General features: G+C 41.4%; 1 protein-coding gene across 9 annotated transcripts in view; it reads right to left on the bottom strand.

The window, feature by feature from the left end:
- Positions 1 to 24,832, bottom strand: part of ppp1r12a (protein phosphatase 1, regulatory subunit 12A) — a 190,001-nt gene that overhangs the window by 68,319 nt on the left and 96,850 nt on the right. For all 9 annotated transcript variants that reach the window (XM_072552037.1, XM_072552034.1, XM_072552030.1 and 6 more), the window contains exons 3-5: positions 24,006 to 24,124; positions 5,487 to 5,646; positions 4,761 to 4,905 (exon numbers count right to left, since the gene is read on the bottom strand). In XM_072552037.1, the coding sequence (XP_072408138.1) occupies positions 4,761 to 4,905; positions 5,487 to 5,646; positions 24,006 to 24,124 (424 nt within the window). The remainder of the gene's footprint in view (positions 1 to 4,760; positions 4,906 to 5,486; positions 5,647 to 24,005; positions 24,125 to 24,832) is intronic.

Below are 24,832 nucleotides of genomic sequence, written 5' to 3'. Positions count from 1 at the left end.
TCCAATACCGAACAACCCAGATGGCCTCCTTCTTCAAAGACCACAATTTCCCCTCAGACGTGGTTGACAATGCTCTCCACCGCATCTCCTCCGCTCTTGAACCCCGCCCCTCCAATCGCCACTGGACAGAATCCCACTGGTCCTCACCTACCACCCCACCAACCTCCAGATACATTGGATCATCCTTCATCATTTCCGCCACCTCCAAACAGACCCCACCACCAAGGATATATTTCCCTCCCCACCCTTATCAGCGTTCCGGAAAGACCACTCCCTCCGCTACTCCCTCATCAGATTCACACCCCCCACCAACCCAACCTCCACTCCCGGCACCCTCCCCTGCAACCGCAAGAAATGCAAAACTTGCGCCCACACCTCCCCCCTCACTTCCCTCCAAGGCCCCAAGGGATCCTTCCATATCCGTCACAAATTCACCTGCATCTCCACACACATCATTTACTGCATCCGCTGCGGCCTCCTATAAATTGGGGAGACAGGCTGCCTACTTACGGAACGTTTCAGAACACCTCTGGGACACCCGCACAAACCAACCCAACCGCCCCATGGCTGAACTCCCCCCTCCCACAAGGACATGCAGGTCCTTGGCCTCCTCCATCGCCACACCATGGCAACATGAAGCCTGGAAGAGGAGCGCTTCATCTTCCGCCTAGGAACCCTCCAACCACAAGGGATGAATGCAGATTTCTCCAGCTTTCTCATTTCCCCTCCCTCCACCTTTTCTCAGTCCCAACCCTCGGACTCAGCACCGCCTTCTTGACCTGCAATCTTCTTCCCGACCTCTCCGTTCCCACCCCCCCCCCCCCTCCAGCCGATCATCCTCACCTTAACCTCCTTCCACCTATCGTATTCCCAACACCCCTCCCCCCTACCTTTTATCTTAGCCTGCTTGGCACACCCTCCTCATTCCTGAAGGAGGGCTTATGCCCGAAACACCGATTCTCCTGTTTCTTTGATGCTGCCTGACCTGCGCTTTTCCAGCAACACATTTTTAAGCTCTGATCTCCAGCATCCGCAGTCCTCACTTTCTCCACATGCACAGCAAGAGCTCACCTCAATCTCAACACCACCTCTCTGTAACCTTCCACCTTTGATCACATTGCTTTCCCAACATACAAAACTGCAACAAGAAAAATTTCCAATACAATCGGAGACTGACACCATTGTTTTCAGTTCGACAAAGCATTTTGCTAGTTTGAATGTGCTGTAGAACAAGGCGGCAGTAAAGCTACAACCTTACTCTCATTGTTTTCCATACAGCCCTTCGTCATTGACTGACCTCCAGCCATAGAAAGAGACTATCTTCCCACATATCACTTATAAGCCAGTAGAGAACATTGTCAACTTTTGAGTCAATGATTTCAATTGCAGCTTATTTTGTCATAATCAGGTCAAGTACATCAAAGGCACATTTATACTCATAGCATTTGCACACATTTCAAATCAGAAGCAAATCTCCAACTTTAGTTGGACTCAAATGTAATGTTACTGCAAAACCGAGCAAGAACAAACACAGAATTTTCATTGCTCCAAGCTTAAAAGTCAACGTAACTGCAGTTTCACTGCAACATGAGATTTACATAACATACACGCGGAACACAAATGTCAAAGACTGGTTTGGTGAAATGAATTGTTATTCTTGCTTTCAGTCTTTGATGCTCCTTAATTTAGTATCTACACGGCTCAAGTATAAGAATGCAGATGCCATGCTGTAGTTATACAAAACCACGAGTTAGACACCACCTAAAGAGCGAGCAGATCTGGGTACCACACCTTAGAATGGAGGTCTTGCCCTTGGAGACAGTACAACATAGGTTTATAAGGATGATGCCAGCACTTCGGGGTTAACTTTCAGACAAGATGAGACAATTTATGCCTTGATTGTTCAGAACTTACAAGGTTAAAGGGTGATCTAATTGAGGATATGAACAATGTAAGACAGGCTAGATAAAGGTAAACTATTTCCACTAGTTTAAGATTCCAGACTCTAAGAATTAGGATCAGGACGTTCAGGAGAGATATAAGAAAGCACTTCTACACAAAGAGCAGTGGAGGCTTTTAACTCTCCTCAAACAGCAGTCAACGCTAATTCACTTGCTAAATTTAAATGTGAAATGGACAATTTTTTTACCAAGCAAGGGGTATCAAGGGATACGGGCCCAGGGCATATGAAGTTAGGTCAGCCATGAACTCACTGAATGGCAAAATAGGCTCATGGTGCTGACAGGCCTACTTCTGTTCCCATGTTCCAAGGTGTTGGGTGTCTTGAAAAAAGTATGAAGGTAGTGAAGTGCCCAGACCCTGATGGGATCAATCCCAGGCAGGGGAAGGAGACTGCTGGAATCCTTAAGAGAAATCTGTTAACAGAGGATAGTTGAGCAAGGGAAGCTTTCTGGACTAGAGCTCTGTGACCAGTGGTATTCCACAAGGATTAGTGCTGAGACGTCTGATGATTCTAATTTATTTTAATGCCATAACTGAAATGTAGTTGGTCAGTTAATAAGTTTGCAGAAAGCATGAAAATTGGTGGAGTTGAGGATAAGAAGAAAAGTTATCAAAGGATACAGCAAGATATAGATCAGTTGGAAAGTTTGGTGGAGAAATGGCAAGTGTGAGGTGATGGAGGTCAAATGCAAGAGGAAATTATACAGCAAATGGCAAAACTATCAGCAGCCTTGAGGTACAGAGGACCTTGCAATGCAAGTCCAGAAAGTGGCAACAGAAGTGGGCAAGGTGGTAAAGAGAGCATACAATGTGCTTGCATTCATTGGGCAGAGTATGAAAGTTGACAAGTTATGTTGCAACTGCATAAAATTTTAGTTCAACTACATTTGGAGCATTGGGTGCAGTGCTCGTCTCCACACTACAGGATGGACGTGGAGGCTTTGGCAAAGGTGTACAAGAGGTTTACCACGATGTTGCCTGGACTGGAGAGGCTATATAAACTTGCATCGTTTTCACTAAAGCAAGAGAGGCTGAAGGACAATCTGATAGAAGTAGATAAAATTATGAGGGGCTTGGAGGGGGTAGATAGTTGCAGTCTGTCTCCCACTATAGAAATATCAAACAATAGTGGGTATAGGTTGAACACGAGTGGGTAGAAGATGAAGGGAGCTGTTTGAGACAAGTTTTTTTTTAATGCAGAGAGTAGTAGGTGACTGGAACAAACAAGCAGATACAATAGCAAAGTTTAAGAACATTTGGACTGACATGAGCAGACACGGAATAGAGAGGTTATAGACCAAGTGTAGACAGATGAGATTAATTTAGAATGCCATCATGGTCAACACAGGCACGATGGGCTGAAGGGCCTGCTTTATATGAGATATCATCCATGAGTTTTGTGTGTGCAAATTAGTAGCTATATTGCCCAAGTTGCAATAACAACACTACAAAAGTACTGTCAAGTATTCTGAAACAGTCTGAATTCATGAACGTCAAAGAAATGCAAGTTGAGACACAGAGACAACAGTACAGCACAAAACAGGCCCTTCAGCCCACGATGTTGTGCCAACCACTGATCCTCATGTATGCACCCTCAAATTTCTGTGACCATGTGCATGTCCAGGAGTCTCTTAAATGTCCCCAATGACCCTGCCTCCACAACTGCTGCTGGCAACGCATTCCATGCTCTCACAACTCTCTGTGTAAAGAACCCGCCTCTGACATCCCCTCTATACATTCCTCCAACCAGCTTAAAACTATGACCCCTCGTGTTAGTCGTTTCTGCCTTGGGAAATAGTCTCTGACTATCGACTCTATGCCTCTCATTATTTTGTATACCTCAATTAGGTCCCCTCTTCTCCTCCTTTTCTCCAATGAAAAATGTCCAAGCTCAGTCAACCTCTCTTCATAAGATAAGCCCTCCATTCCAGGCAGCATCCTGGTAAACCTCCTCTGAACCCTCTCCAAAGCATCCACATCTTTCTTATAATAGGGCGACCAGAACTGGATGCAGTATTCCAAGTGCGGTCTAACCAAAGTTTTATAGAGCTTCAACAAGATCTCACGACTCTTAAACTCAATCCCCCTGTTAATGAAAGCCAAAACACCATATGCTTTCTTAACAACCCTGTCCACTTGGGTGGCCATTTTAAGGGATCTATGTACCTGCACACCAAGATCCCTCTGTTCCTCCACACTGTCAAGAATCCTATCCTTAATCCTGTACTCAGCTTTCAAATTCGACCTTCCAAAATGCATCACCTCGCATTTATTCAGGTTGAACTCCATCTGCCACCACTCAGCCCATCTTTGCATCCTGTCAATAGCCCGCTGCACCCTGATGTTTTCTAATAGCCCAAATATCAATCATGATTCTTGCACTGCTATTTAAAAACTAAACTTAAATACATGGAAGGCAATTATTCAGCTACAGACGGTCTGCCCAAAATGGCAGAATTGTTAGTTGGCTTCTTTAACCTAGCCTCTGAAGTGACCTCGTACTGACTACCTGGCAAAATTCAACAATACCACTTCCTTCAGCAGTTCACTCCACATATGAAGCAACTTTATTCTAAAAAGGCTGCCTCTCAGGTCCCTTTTAAATCAATGATTCTCCTCTCATGCTGGCCGGCCAGCCAGCGATGCCTACATCTCACAAGTGAATGAAAGAAATTGTTACGTCAAACAAAATAGTCTGATCATGCAATCTTTTAAAGGTCCGCTTCTCTTCATTCTTGCGACTTGAAACAAAAGACACTGATTACCAATCTCAAAAGAAAATTCAATAGGCAACAAACCACTTTGTTGATCATCTCCATATCGCAGAAGCTTTCCACCAGGATTCGGCAGGTTTCCTCTTTACCCCAGTGTGCTGCAGCGTGAAGTGGGGTCCAACCATCATAGTCTTTGATATTTACATCATAACCTGCCTGGATTAGGAGCCTATGGATTTTAAAGGAAGTACCAATTTTAAAAAAGTCAAGACTAAAACAAAAGAAGCCCCTCAAAGAAATGTTAGGAGTGAATTGCAGTAGCATTTTGGAACTTAAGTGGGCATTTTACAAGATTAAATTGAGGCAACTGTCAATTAACCCAAGCAAAATGCATTTTGTTTCAGCTTTATTGTATTACTTATTTGCCTTCTGCTAAACCCAAACATAGGTGCCAACAAAACATCATGACGTGAACATGATACAACTTGTGGCTAGGCTCACTTTAGTCACCTAACTCTACACAGGTGCATTTTCTAACTCTCAATTTAGAGATTCCAGTTCAGTATTTGTGATCATTTACAGCATGCAGGCTGTTTACAGCATGCAGGCATAATGAAATGCCCTATATCCATCAATATCTATGGGGCATGAAATATATAAAAACACAGCCAGCCATTTTTAGTACAATAACTACTGTTTTGAAACCAAAATTATCCAAGCACATCATGCAACAGATAAAAAGGAAGCAATTTGTTCATGACAATTTATTTACTTTCAAATACTACATATGAAGCAGTTTTAGATACTTACTTCAAAACTTCTGAGTAGCCTTTAGCTGCAGCTACATGAAGAGCTGTTCCCCCAGATTTGGGATGCCTGTTATCATTTATTTGCCCGCTATTTAACCATTGCCTGGCATCGCGAAGCATTATTCGTTCTTCTTCTTTCCGGGCAGCTTCTATATCCACTCCTAAAACAAGCAAATCCAGTTCAAAAAAGTTAGCAAAGCAGATTAACCACATACCTGCTATCCAATGCCATGCATCATTACATTTTTTAAAAAGCTTTGCATATTTAAGAGTCAGAGAACATATATGACAATAATGTATGTTGACACAGTGAATACCAAATAGAGCAAACAGCTCCTGGATAACATGGACATCTAAAATATAGATGACAACATGGTTATCATTGGACTAGAAATCTATTCAGGGCTGTTGCTCAACAGAACAGACTTCATTAATAACGAAAAGATGAACCCTTGGTAAAGGAAAACTGAAGCACTTTTGATTGATTACAAGCTTTCGATGCTCAAAATGCAATTGTGACAAGATTATTTCCATCTTATCTATGTTTAAATTTCCTCAAGTCCATGATGGAAAAAAGAAAGGAACTAAATTGCAACTAGTGAGTGCCTTTCACAAGATCAGAACATTTCAAAGCCAAGGAAACAGGTACACACGGTAACAGCACATAGATAGGAAGATTCTGTGTTTCAGTAACTTGGATTGAGGACCATAAACTGGCTACGGGATCATGGATCTCCAAGTAGGACCAAGACATGCATCAAGTCACTTCAACTCCTCCATTTCACCAGTTTCTGCACTTGCCTCTGTGCAAATCTGTGCTGACATCCTTACCCATGGTTTTATGTTGCGGCTCTTATTCACCCACCATTTTCCAGCCTCTAAAATTGAATTCATCTGATATTGCTGCCCCATGTCACAACAAGTCCTCTTCAGTCATTATTCTGGTGCTCGTTAATCTGAACCAGCTACCTGTCCATCAACACTTGTAACTTAAATTCTTATTCTATGGTCCAAAAGCTTCCTGGCATTGCCCCTTCTTATCTCTGACCTCCAACAGCTCCAAGATGCTGAGAAATCTACATAATTGCACCAACGACCACTTGGATTTCCTCAGTTCCTTCACTCCATGACTGGTTGCTACTCCTCAGAAGTCTAAGCCACAGCCACTCAGAATTACCCATTGAACCATCTTTCCTCTCTCCCTCTGCTTTACAATGCTCCTGTATCTGCCCCAACATTCAGTCACCTACTTTCTTTTTGTGCAGTTACTTTTATTTCATTATACATCTACGGAGTGCTCTAATCAGTCATTGCTGGTGACCCTGTTACAAATCTTAATATCAGAAAGACTCGCCAAACAGTGCTTTGCAATCAGCCGACATTGGGTGCACTGGTTTCTACTGTCGCTGAAACTCTCAACCCCAATCAAAGGTAAGACTGTTAACAGTGAGCCTGTGCTGATACTCAAACCACCAGATATTTTTGTCAGAACACAAACTTGCAAGTATTTTACAACAGTCCACCAACCTGATTGAAATTAAGAGTTTAAAACCCTGCACAAGTTTGATTTTTTTTATTCACTCGTGGAGCATGGACCTTGCTAGTTGGCCAGCATTTACTACCTGCCTCGACTGGCCCTTGAGAAGGTGAGCTGTGCTGTAGGCAATCTCACAATGCTGTTAATGTGCCAAGTCTAGAATTTTGACCCAGCGGCAGCAATATATTCCCAAGTCAGGATGGTGAGTGGCTTGGAGAGGAACTTGAAGGTGGTGGCATACCCACATTTCTGATACCTTTGTTCTTCTGGATGAGAGCAGTCGTCATTTTGGAAGGTGCTAAGGATGTTGAGTCAAGTTCTGCAGTGCATCTTGGAGTTAGGAACACACTCCTGCAACTGAGAGTCAGCGGGAAAGAGCGTGAACACAAGTGCGAATAAGCAGTCTGCGTTGGCCTGGATGGTGTTAAGCTTCTGTCTTGTGGACAGGCTCTAGAGGGTCAGGAGGTGACTTACTTACTACCATATTCCTAGCCTCTCACCTGCTGAAGCATCCAACATATGTTGTGAGCCCAGATGAGTTTCTGATCAATGATAAACATCCCTCTCCCCCCCCCGCCCCCCTCCTTCTCTCTCTCCCCTCCCCCTCCTCTCTCTCCCTCCCCCCCCCCCCCCCCCCCCCCCCCCAGGACACTACCCTGAGGAACTCCTACAGAGATGCCCTGGAGTGGAGAACTCCAATGACCACAGCCACCTCCCTATATGCCAGATATAACTCCAACCAGCTGAAAGACTGCACCATAATTCCCATTGATTCAACTTTGGTGGCCCTGATGCCTCACTCAAGTAAAATGTGGCCTTGACGTCAAGGGCTGTCATTCCTACATCTCCTCTAGAATCCAGCTCTTTTGTCCATGTTTGAATCGAGGCTGTAATGAAGTCAGGAGCTCAGTGGCCCTGGTGGAACCCAAACTGGGCGTCAGTATCAGGTCACTGATGATCAGCTGCTGCTTGATAGCTCTGTTGGTAACACTTTCCATCATTTCACGAGGCTGCATTTCTCCCGCTTTTAATATAAAAGATATACCCTCCTCGCTAACCTATCGTGTTCTCTCCCACCTTCATTGACCTATCGCACGCTCAACCGCCTCCCCCCCCTATTTATCGATCAGCGTCTACGGCTCACGCCTTATTCCTGATGAAGGGCTTATGCCCAAAATGTCAATTCTCCTGATCCTCAGATGCTGCCTGATCTGCTGTGCTTTTCCAGGAACACACTCTCGACTCTGATCTCCAGCATCTGCAGTCCTCCCTTTCTCCCAATTTTTCGCATTGTTGGGTAGATGCCAGAGTTGTAACTGTACTGGAATAGAGCACTTCAACCCCAGTGCATCAATGTGGACTTCACCAGTTTCCTCATTCCCCCGCCCCCCCAACTTACCCCAGTTACAACCTTCCAGCTCAGCACTGTCCTCGACCTGTTCAACCTGCCAATCTCCCTTCCCAATTATCCGCTCCACCCTCCCATCTGACCTATCGCCTCCATCCCTACCCCCATTCACCTATTGTACTCTTTGCTACCTTCTCTCCAGCCTCTCCCCACCCCACCCCAATTTATCTCTCCACCCTGAAGACTCCATGCCTCCATTCCTGATGAAGGGCTCCTGTCCAAAATGTCGATTTTCCTGCTCCTTGGATGCTTCCTGACCTGTTGTGCTTTTCCAGCACCACTCTGATCTAAACTCTGGTTTCCAGCATCTGCAGTCCTCACTTTTGCCTACTGGACTGCAATAGTTTGGCGAGGTAACTGACAAGTTCTGGAGTATTATGTCTTCAGTATTACTGCCAGAATGCCAGCAAGTCTGGCAGCATTGGAGGACAGAAATTGAGTCACAATTTCAGAGTCCAGGTACCTTCTTTGCTCTCTTCAATATCAAGGTTACTGGACTCAATGTTAACTCTATTTACACTCTGCAGATGCTGCCAGACCAACTGAAATTCTCCACCAATCTGTTTTGCATTTCTCCTGTACCTGCAGTTTTTAAAAAAATTAACGTGATGAGTCACCATGGCATAACTAAATGATCTTCAAAAATGGAGATTCATACAACCTGATTTTTGGTATGCAGACACAACTGCACTAACATACTCACACTAAACAGTTATAAACCCACAGTAATTACAACAGTAGGCTATTTGGTGTGTGCCATTGAGTTTTCCTCCACAACATCCTTCCACCCATTTAACTTTAACACACCCATCTATTCTTTCCCCCCACCAGTTAATGAGCTTTACCTTTTATGGATCTAGGCTATATTCATCTCAAATACGCAATGTGATAGCAAGTCCCACATTTCACAGCAACATTCCTGTTTGAATTCCATTGGGAAAATGTTCTCATATTTAATGTCAGTGGTTTTAGTTTTCCCATGCAAATGAAAACATCTTTTCTGTGTATACCAGATCATAATCTTTAAGACCACAGACTTCTCCTGCAAAGAGCCACGTGCAAAGAGGATATTTCCACTTGTAGATACCCAAAGCTCAGGGTCAGTAATAAATCCAAAAGGGCATTTAGCAGCAACCCCTTTACCTGGAGTGTGGTTGTGCACTGGCTGGAAAGTAATTGCAACAAACAGCACTAACCAATTTATATTTTAGTACTTTACATACGAAGCTTGATAAACACAAAAGAAAGGAATACATGGTAGATGATAGGCTAAGATGAGTAAGGGAGGAGATGACTCTTATGGAGCAGGAAAACAGACTGGTTTGGCTGAATGATTTGTTTGAGCTGCAGACACTATGCAATTCCACATGAGAAAATCTCTCTACTGCAAGCACAACGACACAGCAGCAACAATTTAAGGTAGAAGCTGACCACCATATTTTGTAGCGGCTCAGAAATAAATAGTATATGGGTTTCCCCAACCTCACCCACATCCTCGCAACAAACTCTACAATAGCCACTTGTCTATTTAACATGCATTTTAATTTACTAACATGAATCCAGTATGCAAATTTCCTTTCACAAAATTAAATCCAAGATTGGACAAGGCAAAACGAACAGCCAAAGTGGAGAGAGTTAACAGCAACATTCTCTTAAAACTACATGGCCTGAAAATTCCTGCACAGACCACACTCATTTTGATCCCTTTAAAGTTTTATGGCTCATCTACAGTAGCACAAAAACATTTAAAGGGGTCATGCACTTAAACAAATCAATGTCTTCCACAAAAATCATTAGAGAAACCATTCTGACAAGTCACAAGTTCATGGCCAACTTAAAGGTAGGGTTGTTTGCTCTTCCAGTTTATTACAAATACAGGCCCAAAGAGGGGGACATCCTCATTGCCTGGAATATGACAGTTGAGCTCAGTTCTTTACTCTCAAATTTAAAGGGTAAAGTGCAAGAGGGAGTCTATGTCAGCAATTGAAATAAAACAGTTTACATCAGCTAGAAGCTGCAAACAGGTAAAGGCCAAAATCTAATTTCTCCTTCTCCAAGATACATAGAAAATTACAACGCAGTGCAGTCCCTTCAGCCCTCAATTTTGCACCGACCTGTGGAACCAATCTGAAGCTTGCCTTACCTATACTATTCCATTTTCATCCATATGTTTAACCAATGACCATTTAAATGCCCTTCAAGTTGGCTACAGGCAGTGCATTCCACACCACTACTACTGAGTAATGAAACTACCTCTGACATCTGTCCTATATCTATCACCCCTTAATTTAAAGCTATGCCCCCTCGTGTTCGCCGTCACCAGAGGAAAAAGGTTAGACAATGAGAGCCTATCTAACCCTCTGATTATCTTATATGTCTCAATTAAGTCACCTCTCAACCTCCTTCTCTCTAACGAAAACAGCCACAAGTCCCTCAGCCTTTCCTTACAAGGCCTTCTCTTCATACCAGGCAACATCCTGGTAAATGTCCTCTGAACCCCTTCCAAAGCTTCCACATCCTTCCTATAATGCGCTGACCAGAATTGTACGCAATACTCCAAGTGTGACTGCACGAGTTTTGTCCAGCTGCAGCATGACCTTGTGGCTCCGAAACTCAATCTCTCTATTGATATATTAATGAGTTAATTTACTCTGCTAACCTGCAAGAAATTGAATGCCTTTGGGGGTCAGATGGGATGTCTCAGTTCTACAGGTAGAATGTAAGGAATTTACATTCCCATCCCTTGCCGTTCAGAGCAATTTGCATGGCCATTTCCTAGGTATTCAGAAGCCAATTTACACTGTCATCTCCTACTGTTCACATTGGTATTCCCTATTCAGAAATCAATAAGAACATTACAGTTGGAATTTTGACTACTTCCTGTAGTTTAAAACAAAAGACTGACAACAGATTTGACCATTAAGGGATGATTTACCTTATATGGTTTCTGGAAATGATGTGGTCACTGCATTGTGTCTAGACTGGCATGTGACTGTGGGGGAGTGACTGGAGGATTGTCTTGTGGGTGTTACTGACTGTAAGGTGAAACTCTTGTACTGTATAAAGGAAGAACTATTTCCTTTGTTCAGAGAGACCTGTCGACACACTTGGCAAGCATTAAGAGTATTAAGAGTTTCTCCACAGCTTGTACCGTATTTGCTCAATAAAATTTTAGCTGTTCACAGAAGTTGGCGCATTGCAATTGCATCACATGTATAAGAATTTCAAGAAAAAACACCACCAATAAAACCCAACACTGTATGCCTGCTTAACAACCCTAACAACCTGGGCGACAACTTTCAGGGATCTATGTACACGGACACAGAGATCCCTCTGCTCATCTGCACTGCCAAAAATCTTACCAGTAGTCCATTCCTCTTTATTCCTGTTGCTCCTTCCAAATCACCTCTCACTTTTCCACATTAAAATCATACACCTGACCTCCAGTGTCCTCTAGGTATGATGCCAAGACCAAAAATGAGGTGAGCAAAGTTCAATAGCTTAATAAACTAAGCAGGCAAGTAAAGTTACAAAGAAAACAGAGACAGAAGCGAGCTACACTAAAAAAAACCCTCAGCCAGACTGCCCATCTGCTCAGCACTGATCCAACAAGCAAACACTTTGAAAATAGACCAATAATACAAAAATTGAGCAATGTTTTATCCAATTGGTCATTGATGGTCCGAATCCATAAGACTGGCTGAGCAATCAACTTATAATGCTTGTCAAGTCAGACAAGATTGAGAAAAATAATTCTGTGAAAGGTAAATATTCAATCTGGAATATTTTTGACCTAAAGAGATTTTCCTTTAATTACCGAAACAGATTGTGGCATGATGTTTGTTGTACAGAGTTGTGAAACGACATTCCACTCTGACGCTTGATGCCACACATTACATTTTTATTTCACAAGCTTGTGAACCAAGAGCTGAGACAGGTGGAAAATTTGCCTGCAGGGGGCAATGTTGCTTGCTGCTAAGCTTGCACAGAAATCGGTTGCTCACTATTTAACAAAGTTAAATGTCGTTGAATCCTAATTGGCTTTAAACCTCAAGTCAAATTGAAATGAAAACCCATTCAAACCCGGGGCCTGCAAGTCAAGTCAGAATTTGCAGTCTTATCACATGTCAAAACAAATACTCCTAGACGCTGTCAAATCATCCAAAGAGAGAGTGTTTCACATTTGCAGTCTTTTTGCCCCACAGATTCCACAAATGACAGGATAAATGAAAATTAAATTTCTTCAGAAACCTCAAATGAATTAAGCAAGACTGGCTCAGGCAGAAGGCTCACTACTTTCTTTTAAAAAGTGCTTTGCAAGACTGCTTCAACTCAGACTAAGCAGTTCAAGAGCCTTGGTTTAATAACATCACCCAAAACACAGCACTGCCTTGGCACTGAGCTTATGAATCTGACTAGATTAAATAGAATGAAATAAAGCTGCAGAACCCATGACATTCTGACTCAGAGGCACTCGTCCTTACCACACGAGCCGACCAAATAATCATCCACTTTCCTCTCCTTTCCCCACAACCTTCATTCCCTTGGTGATTAAAAATCGATGTCAGTGTTTAATATACCTAACAACCCAGCCTGACAGCCCCCTGCAGCAACAAATTCCACAGATTCACAATGTTCAGAAAACAATTTCTCATGTCTCGCCTTAAAAGTGTAACCCCCAATTCTGAGAATACTCCCTCTGGTCATAAGCATTCCCACAAGGAAAAATAACCTCTCTATATGCATCCTGTCAAGTCCCCCAAGAATCTTGTATGTTTCAATGAGCTCATCATTCATTCTTCGAAATTCCAATGAGCTCATGTCCAACCTACTCAAATTCTCCTCATAAGACACTCCTTCCATACATGGGATCAGTCAGGTGAGTCTTCACTGGACTGCCCCATTGCCAATATAACTTCCCTTAGATAAAGGGACCAAAACGGTTCCAAGTATATCAACAATGGTCTGAAGAGTGAGTTTAAGCAAGAACTCCCTATTTTCATACTCCATTCATTTTGGAACAAAAAGACTAAAATTGCATTTCCTTTCATAGAACATAGAACATAGAACAATACAGCGCAGTACAGGCCCTTCGGCCCTCGATGTTGCGCCGATCAAAGCCCACCTAACCTACACTAACCCACTATCCTCCATATACCTATCCAATGCCCGCTTAAATACCCATAAAGAGGGAGAGTCCACTACTGCTACCGGCAGGGCATTCCATGATCTTACGACTCGCTGAGTGAAGAACCTACCCCTAACATCAGTCCTATATCTACCCCCCCTTAATTTAAAGCTATGCCCCCTTGTAATACATTTGGTTGCAAGATTTTCATGATTCATGAAGGAGGACTCCCAAACCCTTCTGCTGTACAGCTTTCTGAAGTCTCTCTGTTTAAATACAATTCATGTCCTTTATTCTTTCTGCCCAAGTGGAAAACTTCACATTTCCCCACATGACCCGACACCCACCATGAAGGATTTTACTCACTTGTTTAACCTGGCCATAACCCTTAGTAAACTAAATTTAAAAACCACAAGAACAGATCCTGGAAATCAAAAACAGAAATTGCTGGAAAAGCTCAGCAGGTCTGGAAGCATTTATGGAGAGAAAGCAGAGTTAACCCTTCTTCAGAAGGGAGTTCCAAACCTCTCAATCACCCTTTGTGTGTAGCTAATATCTCTCCCAAATCGTGTGGCCCTAATTCTCAGGCTATGTCCAATTCTAGAATCAACCACCATTGGAAACAATTTATTCACTGTGCCTTTTCTTGTTAATACCTTCAACACTTTGATCAGATCATCCTGAACCTTATAAGTTCTAGACAAAACAGGCCAAATTTCTGTAATCTCTCCTTATAAACTAATCCCTGAAGTCCAGGTAGCATTCTTGCAAACGGAAGTTGTACTCCCTCCAAGACCAATACATCATTCTTAAGGAGTGGTGCCCAGATTTCCTTATGGGTATCTTTGAAGAACCCTGAAAATGAAGCCATTTGGGTACAACGTAAAAACCAAAAAGGAGCAAATCACATTGTTGGAGTCTACTATAAGCCCGCAAAACATTCAAGGGAAGTAGAAGAGCAGGCAGTTAGGCAAAAGTCAGAGGGCGGCAAAAGTATTCGGTAGTAACAGCAGGGAATTTCAACTTCCCTCACATTGGTTCAGAAAGTCATACTGTGTGAAAGAATGAGGGGGTGCAGGATTCTAGATACACGTCCAAGAGAGCTTTTTAAGTCAGTCATGAATAGTCCAGACTTAAATGTTAGGTAGTGTAGCCAAACAAGTGGTTGGATTTTCAGTGGGGCAGCATTTTGCAGGCAATTATAACTGGTGGATTCAAGATGATTAGGAAATAGAATAGTAATGGTCTGAAATTCAGGTTCTTAAATTGGGGAAAGGCCAATTTTAATAAGCTCAGGTATGATTTGGCCAGAGTGAAATGGGAGTAAATCTGTTTCAGAGCAGTGACACACATTCAAGGAGCAAAAAGCAACATTTTCCCAAAAAATATGATCTCTCAATCCTGTGAAGGTTGGATATCAAATCATATCCAAGATTGGATGAGAGATACCAAAGGCTCAAACAGAAGCCCTAAAGAGGTACAGTGTGAAATTGAAACTTAAAAAGGAAATTAGGAGAATAGAAAAGACCACAGCCATAATTTGTGTCGGTACGGTTCTAAATGAGTACTCAGCAGTGGTGTTCACTAGCGAGAGGGATGTGGTATGCAAATCAGGGAGATGGACTGTGACATATTCAAACAAATTAACAGACTCTGAGAAGGTTCTGAATGGTACCTAAATCTCAAGGGGTGGATAAGACATGGATCAGGATGTTGACCAAAGCAACACAGGATATACTTGCAAAAATAACTCTGCAAATGCAAATTCACGCCCATAGACTTACAGGTGTATGCATGTGAGGGAGTGAGAGTGTGTGCACATGTGTACTTGATAGTGTGTGGGCATGAGTGGGATGGAGTATACACCTGTGAGACAGTGTGGATTGGTGTTCGTGTGGGGTGTGTAATAACTTTCAACATCTCTCTGGCCAAGGAGAGGTGTTGGAGGTCTAGTGACCAAAGTGGAGCTATTATTCAAGATGGGAGCAAGGGTTAAATCAGGAAATTATAGACCAGTCTTACCTCAGTGGTGGGTAAACTATTAGAAACAATTCTCAGGGACAGAATTAAGTTGTACTTGGAGAGGAAGGGGTTGATTGATAAATTCACTGAATGTTTTGAACAGGTAGCCACATGTATAGATGCTTTTTAAGAAGTCCTCTTGCACTTCTGTAAGGTTTTTGATAAGGTCTCCCATCGGAGACAGTAATAAAACTGAGAGCCCATAGGATCCAATGAAATTTAGCTAATTACATCCAGAATTGGTTGAGGTTGCTTTCATGACAAGCAGCCAGTCCCCAATGGGACTCCACAGGGATCAATGTTTGGGGGGGCCTTGCTGTTTGTGGTATATACCAACAAGTTACACTCTAAATGCAGGAGGGTTGATCATTAAGTTGGCAAATGGTATGAAAATTGGCACGGTGTTAGGTATGAGAAATGATTTGGGGGTGCAGCATTGGACTGGGAAGGACAAAGTTAAGACAGGTGACCCCACTACACTAGACAGACAGACACCCCACCTCTCAAGGCATATACTCATCACACGCACGCACACACTATCAAGCACACATACGCGCGCACACAAGTCAGTCTATGGGGTGAATTTGCATTTGTAGAATTGTATTTACAGATACATTGTTTTCGCTCAAAGTGCACAATCTGCAGGAAGTCAATGCAGGCAGTCAATCCATATAACATTTTATAAATTCCTACTTTGGAAAGAGAACCAGTCTGACTCAAGATTGGGATACAATCTCGAACCTCCCACCTTTAATGCACTGTCTGAACGGAGAGGTCATCTTTTTTTTAATGAAAACCTTAAGTTCTCTCAGAAATGAGACTTGAAAGTAGTTCTGGGATTTAATGAACTGAAACCTGCAGCCCATTCTAAACCATGAAAGACTTAATAGCAATCTACATTTGTTCAATATATTGCAGCAAAATATGACATTAATGATCTGTATCCCATGATCCTTCTCCAATAGCCACCTAACGAAGGAGCAGTGCACTGAAAGCTTGTACTTCCAAAGAAACTTGTTGGACTATAACCTGATGTGTGATTTTTAAGTATGAGCAAGATAGCCTTAAATTACAGATGGTTATAGACAGGCTAGTCAGATGGGCTGATCAATGGCGAATGGAATTCCATTCAGATAAGTTTGAGGAGAAGCACTTGGGCAGGACAAACAAGGTCAGAGAATATATCATGAATAGTAAGACCATAAGCAGCATAAAAATATCAGAGGAACCTCTGTTTGCTTATACACCAGTGCCTATGCTATCAGGACAGGATTTGAGGCATTTGGAATATTTGCCTTTATTTGTCAAGGTATAAAGTTTAAGAGTAGGTATGGAACGCTGGAAAAGTATTGGCTTGGTTGCAGCTGGAGAAGTGCGTGCGATTCTGGAATCAACATTCTGGGAGGGATATGACTGAACTGGATCAAGTGCAGAGGAGAATTATCAGGATGTTGCCGAGGCTAGAGATTTTTAGTTATGAAGAGAGATTGGTAGACTGGGATTGTTTTCTACAGAGCAGAGGAGGCCAAGGCAGGGAAGATGCTAAACGTGTCTTAAATTATGAAGGGCACAGACAGGGTAGACAGAAAGAAACTCTTGCTCTTTCGTGGGGAGATCAGTGCTCAGCAGGCATAGATTTAAGTTTCAAACAGAATGAGAGGAAAGTTTCACCCAGAGGGTTATGGTTTTCCAGTGCAGCAGATTCCAGAGGCTTTTTCTATGCTGTAGACCTCCATGACTCTTAAAAATTCTTATAAATTTGTCAATCATGATTTCCACTTCATGAAGCCAGGCTGATTCTACTTAATCATATGACGTACTTAGAAAAGCTGTTAATATATCCTGGACTATAGACTGTAACATTTTCCCAATAATCTAAAAAGATTAAAGGTGAGATCATAGTAGCAGTGATGACCAAGAATGTCTCCAATATTAGCTTTAATTACCCAACTATAAAATCAATCCAAGTCGTAAGATGTGACTAACATGTCTTTCAGTGCAGCATGTCACACGTGTGGAACCCTTGTTTCATCTTTACTCGTGGCTGGCACATTCTGAAAAGGTTCACCTTTCAGCAAACCTCTCATTCTTCAATTGCAAAATACAAATTAAAAACTCATTGAGATGGAAAGGAAGCTTGAGGCTTGTAAAACCACAACTGGTTAAATATAAATCTGCATCAGAGCAGCAACTACACCTATCAGTGTAATCATCAAAACCCAAGCTGTGATGAGGCTGACACCCCAATGGTACCCACTCCCATTTTATACGCTGCCCATTTCCTGCTTTCTCATTTCAATAATCGCCACTTTGTTTTGCATTCTTACCTCAAACACATTGATTAAGCCCCCAAATCATCGAAGATGTCATGTTTATGGGTATAAAATGGTCTATTTAACTGAAAATAACTCAATAGGCAAAGCATGAGAAGCAACAGAATGGGCACAGTCAACTAGTTAGCTTTCATTTCATGTGGGGTCATGAAATAAACTTAAGTGGCAAGTTGTGAAATGAAAGGAAATGAATTAATATTGCTATTTGAGAGATGGCACCCACAAATGACAAAGAAAGCTCCTCAGTTCTCCTAAAAACTTAAACATGACACACCAATGCATTTCAGAGAAGGCAACCTGGCAGACTAGTTTGTCTGGCCTAATATGACACTCGCTTACCCATGTACTCAATAAAACTATGACAGTAAACTCTTTATTGCCCAGGTTACCCACATTTCAAAACCTTTGAATATTCTTAATTTTAATTCATTCATGATATGTGGGCATCCTGAAGAAGGGCTCATGCCTGAAACGTCAACTCTCCTGCTCCTTGGATGCTGCCTGACCTGCTGCGCCTTTCCAGCAACACATTTTCAGCAATGTGGGCATCACCAGCTAGGCAGCATTTATGGCCCAACCCTAATTGCCAACGAGCAATTAACTGACCAGATAAGGATGGCAGTTTCCTTCCCTAAAAGATCAGTGAACCATATTGAATATTGTTTGTATGGAATTCTTCACAAAGTTAGACAAAAAAATGTTACACTTTCATCATTTTGTGCAGATACTAATAAACTGCAATTTATATTCAAATGAAAAAGCACATAACGAAAAGATGCAACTGGGCAGTGTTGAACAAAGAGAAATGTAGGTATTCAATAGTCTATTCAACTTGAAATGAATCAGACATCAAAGACTTGCATGAAGGAAGCCAATGAAGTCCCAAGAAAGAATTCAGAATTTTCTCAATTTCGCACAATCTACACAATTAGGATTGCAGGGACTTGACAACAACAAAACAGGTGATCCCAGCATTGGAAATTCTGGGCTGTAAGTGACAAGAGCTCAAATTCTTGTGATTGACTGCCCAGAGTTTTGTACCTGGCAATGTTGACTTTAAACAGGAGTTCGACATGACCACATGGATTCAAAGGATGAAAGTCTAAATTACACGAAGAAGCTCTTCACCACCCAAACACTACAGCAAGAACAGACCACGTGGACTGACTGATCGGAGTTTTCCAAATGGTCATACAAAATATTTGTCCATGACAAACATTTTCTTGCAACTTCTTTTCAAGGGCCTATTTCAATTGATGGTGGTAAACCTTTCAAATAGACAAGTCGTTTGTCAATGTCCTTTCAGCAGAATTATAGGCACTGTGAATGAAACCTGAACTGGTTCTGCTTTGCAGCATCCACCTGCCTCATCAATTCCCTCAAAGCATGCAGCATCAAGTTACCCCAACAAGGAAGATCACTGTGCTCTGTCCCTCCAAAAAGCACCCACATTAATCCACATATGGCTGTTCATTAAACAATATATTGATTGATAAAGAGTTGCTAATAATTTAATATAATGTCTGCTTGACTTAAGTGATACCATCTGCACACCCGAAACAGGTCAAGGTTCGAGCACCATTTCAAAAGTTCGACGTACACTTCAGTCTAGGAATGCTGACCTTTAGATTAATAGGTAAACCTATCTCCTGCTGCTAGTTTCCCTGGCTCACCGGAACAAAAGTATCTCAGTTCAATCACGTTCTTAGTGAAATAACAATAAAGAATAGCTCTTGACTTCCTCACCATCAAGGTGAACTGGTCTTTCAAACATTTTGCTTGACTATTGTCTTTACTGTACTTCAAATTAGTTTCCATTTTGAAAATCACCTTTAAATTGTGAAAGATTAGATTAAACATTTTTCCCCCAATCCTGAGAACTGCTGCTCAACACAAGATGCATACTGGAAAATGACCTACTGGACTGGCTGTGATGCAACAGTTAAGAGAAGATAGCTTCATACTAACACACCTCATCTACCACATTACACGCTTCACAGCTGGCTGGTTAACATCTTTATTAATATTACTAAACACAAAATAGGTTCCCAAAACCATTCATCAGCAGAATCAAATACATGAGAAGAATACCATCACTGTGACACAAGGAGCACATATACTCTGTCATAAGCCAACGTCTCAGGGTAAAGTAACAATTATACTCTCAAGGATGGGAAAGCTGCAGGATGTGAATAAGTAGACAGACTTTGGAATGGAAGTTCAAAAAGACAATAAAGACATCACCTCAAGTGGCTAAAGTCTTAACAGATAAACAAATCAAGACAATGAATCTTTAACGAACTACTATAGCACAACTACAATTACTTGTCAATGCACCAAAAGTTATTTGGTATTGGGAAACAAATGAGGACATGAAATACTAGTGTTACTTCCAATTGGACACACTACAAAAAGTATTCTGATGCAGATGGTGCAAATTATACACACGATAGAAATTTGCTATTTTAGTGTTAAAGGTTTGGCTTAAGTACTGTTGCGGAAAAAAGGGTTTCAAATAGTAGTGCGCTGGTACCATTACTGAGCAAACTGGAAGCTGCATCATTGGAATGATCTTCAATTGAACCACATCGGGACCAGTGATTTGTTGAGTTGTGCAACAAGGTGATACTAGTTTTAAACGAAAGACAGCAAGTTTTTTTATTATACAGCATATATGGGACCAAGAGTGTGTTGGTTGATGAAATGTTCTGAGTAATCAAAGGTATGCATGACCATAGCAAACCCTAATCAACAGAAGCTTCAAGACATCAACATCCCGCAAAATAATAAATATGAAAACATTCTTAATAGTGGAAATGTATTGCATGAGGTAGACTGCATCAGTGTTACACTTTCTTGACAGCATAAGTACTTGGGCATCATGGAAGATTGTGGCTTTTGAGGTTTATAACTTTTGCCAGTTTATCAAGGTGAAAGGGAGAGAGGGACTCAAATGATTACAATCATCAGGGAAGCAGACCAAAAATTATTAGGACTGAAAGCTAACAAGTCTCCAGGCCTGAATGGACTTCAGCTTCAGGTCTTAGAAGGCACTGCTGAGCTAGTATTGCACTGCCTCTAATTTTACCAAAGATTTGGGAGGAGTCCTATCCGACTGGACAAAAAACAAACAGGAGGGAGTAAAAGAGAAAACAGGAAATAACAGGTCATTCAGCTTAACATGGATGAGACAGAAAACGCTTGAACCTGTTGCTAAAAACAAGAGTAGCAGGTCCATGAAAGATCTCAAGGCAATCCAGCAGAGTGAACATGTTTTTGTGAAAGGGAAATCACATTTCAGTAATTCACTGAAATCAAGGACCAACAATCAACATAGAGCAGACGATGTGGATGTGATGGACTTCAAATTCCAGATAAATCTGATCAAGGTTCCATGTGACAGGTTATTTCTTTTTTTAAAAAGTTAATTAAATTAATGATGTAATCATGACTGGCTAGGCCAGCGTTTACTGCTGATGCCAAGTTGAGAGTTGTGGGTCTGGAATCACATGAATGTCAGACTGGATAAGAACATCAGATTTCCTTCCCAAAATGACATGAATGAACCAAGTCCTTTTTTTATTAAAATGAATAACTGACAATGGTTACCTATGATTGCCATTAGGCTAGCTTTTAATGCCACATTTTTATTGAATTTAAATTTCACCAGCTGCCATGGTGGGATCTGAACCGATGGCCTAGAATATTAACATGTGCTCTAGATTGCTAGTCCAGTGCCCTTTTCTTCACCAACAATCCACAATGATCACTATTAGACTCAATTCCAGACTTTTTTTTTCGAAGCGAATTCAAAACCAGCCTCCAGTTCAGAGTTCAGAGGAAGGGACACTGGATTTGAAATGTTAACTCTGCTTTGTCTGCACAGATGCAGACAGACCTGCTGACATTTGCAGCATTTTCTGTTTCTGATTTCTAACATCTGCATTTATTTGGGATTTTTTTTGCCCAGATCATGACATGGCTCTCTAGATTAATTGTCAAGTGATGCTAGCGCTAAGCCAGCACCACCCCTTGTACACAAAATCTTACTCATGATTTGCAGGGTAACATATCCTGTTGAGGGCCAGACCAGAATACTGGGACAGTGTTTGCAAGAAGTGGCCGCCCATTTAAGATGCAGTTAAGGAAAATTTGTTTTCTGTCAATGTTATTAGCAGTGGAGGTAGGTTGAATATTTTTAAGAGTTGAAAAGTGTGGTGCTGGAAAAGCGCAGCAGGCCAGGCAGCATCCGAGCAGCAGGAGAATCGACGTTTCGGGCATAAGCCCTTCTTCAGGAACTCCTGAAGAAGGGCTTATGCCCGAAACGTCGATTCTCCTGCTCCTCGGATGCTGCCTGGCCTGCTGCGCTTTTCCAGCACCACACTTTTCAACTCTGGTCTCCAGCATCTGCAGTCCTCACTTTTTCCCGAATATTTTTTAGACTTGAATTGGATAGATTTTAGACAAACAAGGAACTCAAAAAATTACGTAGAATTGGAGAGGATGTGGAATTCAGATCAACCATGATCTTATCAAGCAGCTCACTGCTTACTCCTATTCCTAATTCGAATGCTCATATGAAGAGTTAAGAGTGAAGTACGGAGCAAGTCAATACTCAATAGGTAGATGGATAGTTAAAAGGCACATTTGATCAGGGCTACTGTTTGTGGGGAGAACAAACAAAAATGGTTGACTTTCAGATCACAGACATAGGGTAAGTAGGCCACTCAGCCCATCCATTCTGCTCTGCCATTGAGAGATCATGGCTGATCTGATAATGCTTTTGTTTCACATGCTTGTTCGACAGATTAAAAAAAACAGTTCACTTCAGCCTTGAATATACTTAAAGGCCCAGTCTCATCAGGCTTCTGTGATCAACAGCCCTCAAAGAAATGTCTGCTCTTATCTTAAGATATGTGAAGACAGATCAAATGGTCTGTTGCATGTCCTAATTTCAAGGCAAATTAGAGCGTGTTAATTGAAATGTACCTCATGAAAACTCTTCCTAATACTACCTTTGCCTGTCTGAGACAGCTTAAAATATGAAGTAGTTGGTTGATCCTTCAATAAGTAGCATCTATTGGCCATTAGTTGAACCTGGAGATAAAATCATGTGCATTTTCTAAAACCTTCCGAAAGAGCGAACAAGTTGCTGTGAATTCACCAACAGAATTTACAAACAGCAAAAAACAGCAGGCTTGTCTTAAACGGCAACTGTGGGATGCAGAGTGTGTCGGTTGCTCAAAAGGTTCACAAATCAATGTAAAAACACACACTAAGTTACAGAAACATAATGCAGGGGGTACACACACATATTACAGCTCTAGTATAAATCACAAATCATTAACAACTTTGCCTTAAATAAAACTCATAGGCAGAGAGTCCTCAGCTAACTACTCTGACATGACGGAGATTTAGACAATACAGTAAATGCTTACTACTTGAGGTATATAACTTTTGCTGGTTTATCAAGAGTGCAGGTTAAAACGAAGCTGGAAGTCTAAACGTAAAATAAAGTTGTTCCGCATTATAATTTGTTACTAAGCATCTATTAATTTATTGTGCAGTTTAGAATCGGGCTTGGACTAAACTTCACAACTATGATTTTAGACACAATGTTGACTCAAGTTCAGTGTGACTAAATGGAACAAGATACCAATAAGTGCAATCTTAAAAAGCTGCAAGAAAGCAAGGTGTTAAAAACAGAAAATGAAGAATATATTTAGTAGATTTTCACAGTGATCTTTTAACAGAACCTTCTGACAAAAGGTCATCAAACCAAAATAGTAACTCTACTTTGCAGACTACAGATTCTGCTAAACCCACTGAATACTTGGAGCATTTTCTGGTTTCCAGCTGGTGTTTTGTTTTGGAAACGAAAGGGATTTGGATTCTCTGTAAAGAACCTCAAAGAGGAAGGTTTTACGATTGTATTTTCCAGTCACAATTACAATTTAAGACTGCAGGATCAAAGAATTCCAATGATATTGAAATCAGCTCAAAACAGACATTTATCCAGTGATCGCATACAAGAAGTTGGCAGTAGCTACACAGTACTTTAGAGATGCTTTTTCCCATGGCTCATCTCTTACCTTGCCTACTAATTTCTTCCTGCAAGAGTTCTTCCATGGCTTCTTCTTCAGCTATATCTAATGGAGTTTCTCCTTCACTGTTGACTGCAGCTACGTTTGCTCCATGACTAATTAAATATCTGCAAAATCATGTTTAAAAGAAACAGTATGACATTTCCATTAAATACTCACAAAAATATGTTAATAATGCCAAGAAGGTTTTAACTTAATTCTGATTTTATATTTAGAAACAAATTGGAGGACAAAAATAATTACCTTCGATTCAAGGCTGAATATCAGTGATGCAACAGGTTTATGACTCCGTGAATTTAATTCTAAAAGTTGTTTTTTTAAATTTCACCATAACTGAGACTGAACTTAAACTCAAGCAATACTTCTTGTTCAATTTCCCCAAGCAGAAGGGATGAGGAAAGGCCATAGAAACAGAGGAACCTCAAAGTACATTTCAAGTGATCTAACACTCTGTGGTTGGTAAGACATTCAAGAACATCTGTTTCATAAATACAGTGAAATCACCACGAGTCAAATTCAGATTCCCCAAAATGTTAATTCCAGCAAAATTGTTAGCCATTCTCACTAGAACAGAAAGTCCAATGGCCTGTTTTAAGCCAATATTATGGAGTTATCAGAGTGAACCACCTAAACTCAGTTAACCACCTGATGAAGGAGCAGTGCTCTAAAAGCTAATGCTTCCAATTAAACCTGTTGGACTATCACCTGGTGTTGTGATTTTTAACTTTACCCACCCGAATCCAACACCGGAATCTCCAAATCATGACCTAAACTCAAGCAGCATTGACCAGAGTGGGGTCAAGTCACATCACAGG

This window comes from Chiloscyllium punctatum, chromosome 32, assembly GCF_047496795.1.
Source record: "Chiloscyllium punctatum isolate Juve2018m chromosome 32, sChiPun1.3, whole genome shotgun sequence".
Taxonomy (NCBI): Eukaryota; Metazoa; Chordata; class Chondrichthyes; order Orectolobiformes; family Hemiscylliidae; genus Chiloscyllium; species Chiloscyllium punctatum.
This window is presented reverse-complemented; position numbering and strand designations above follow the sequence as displayed.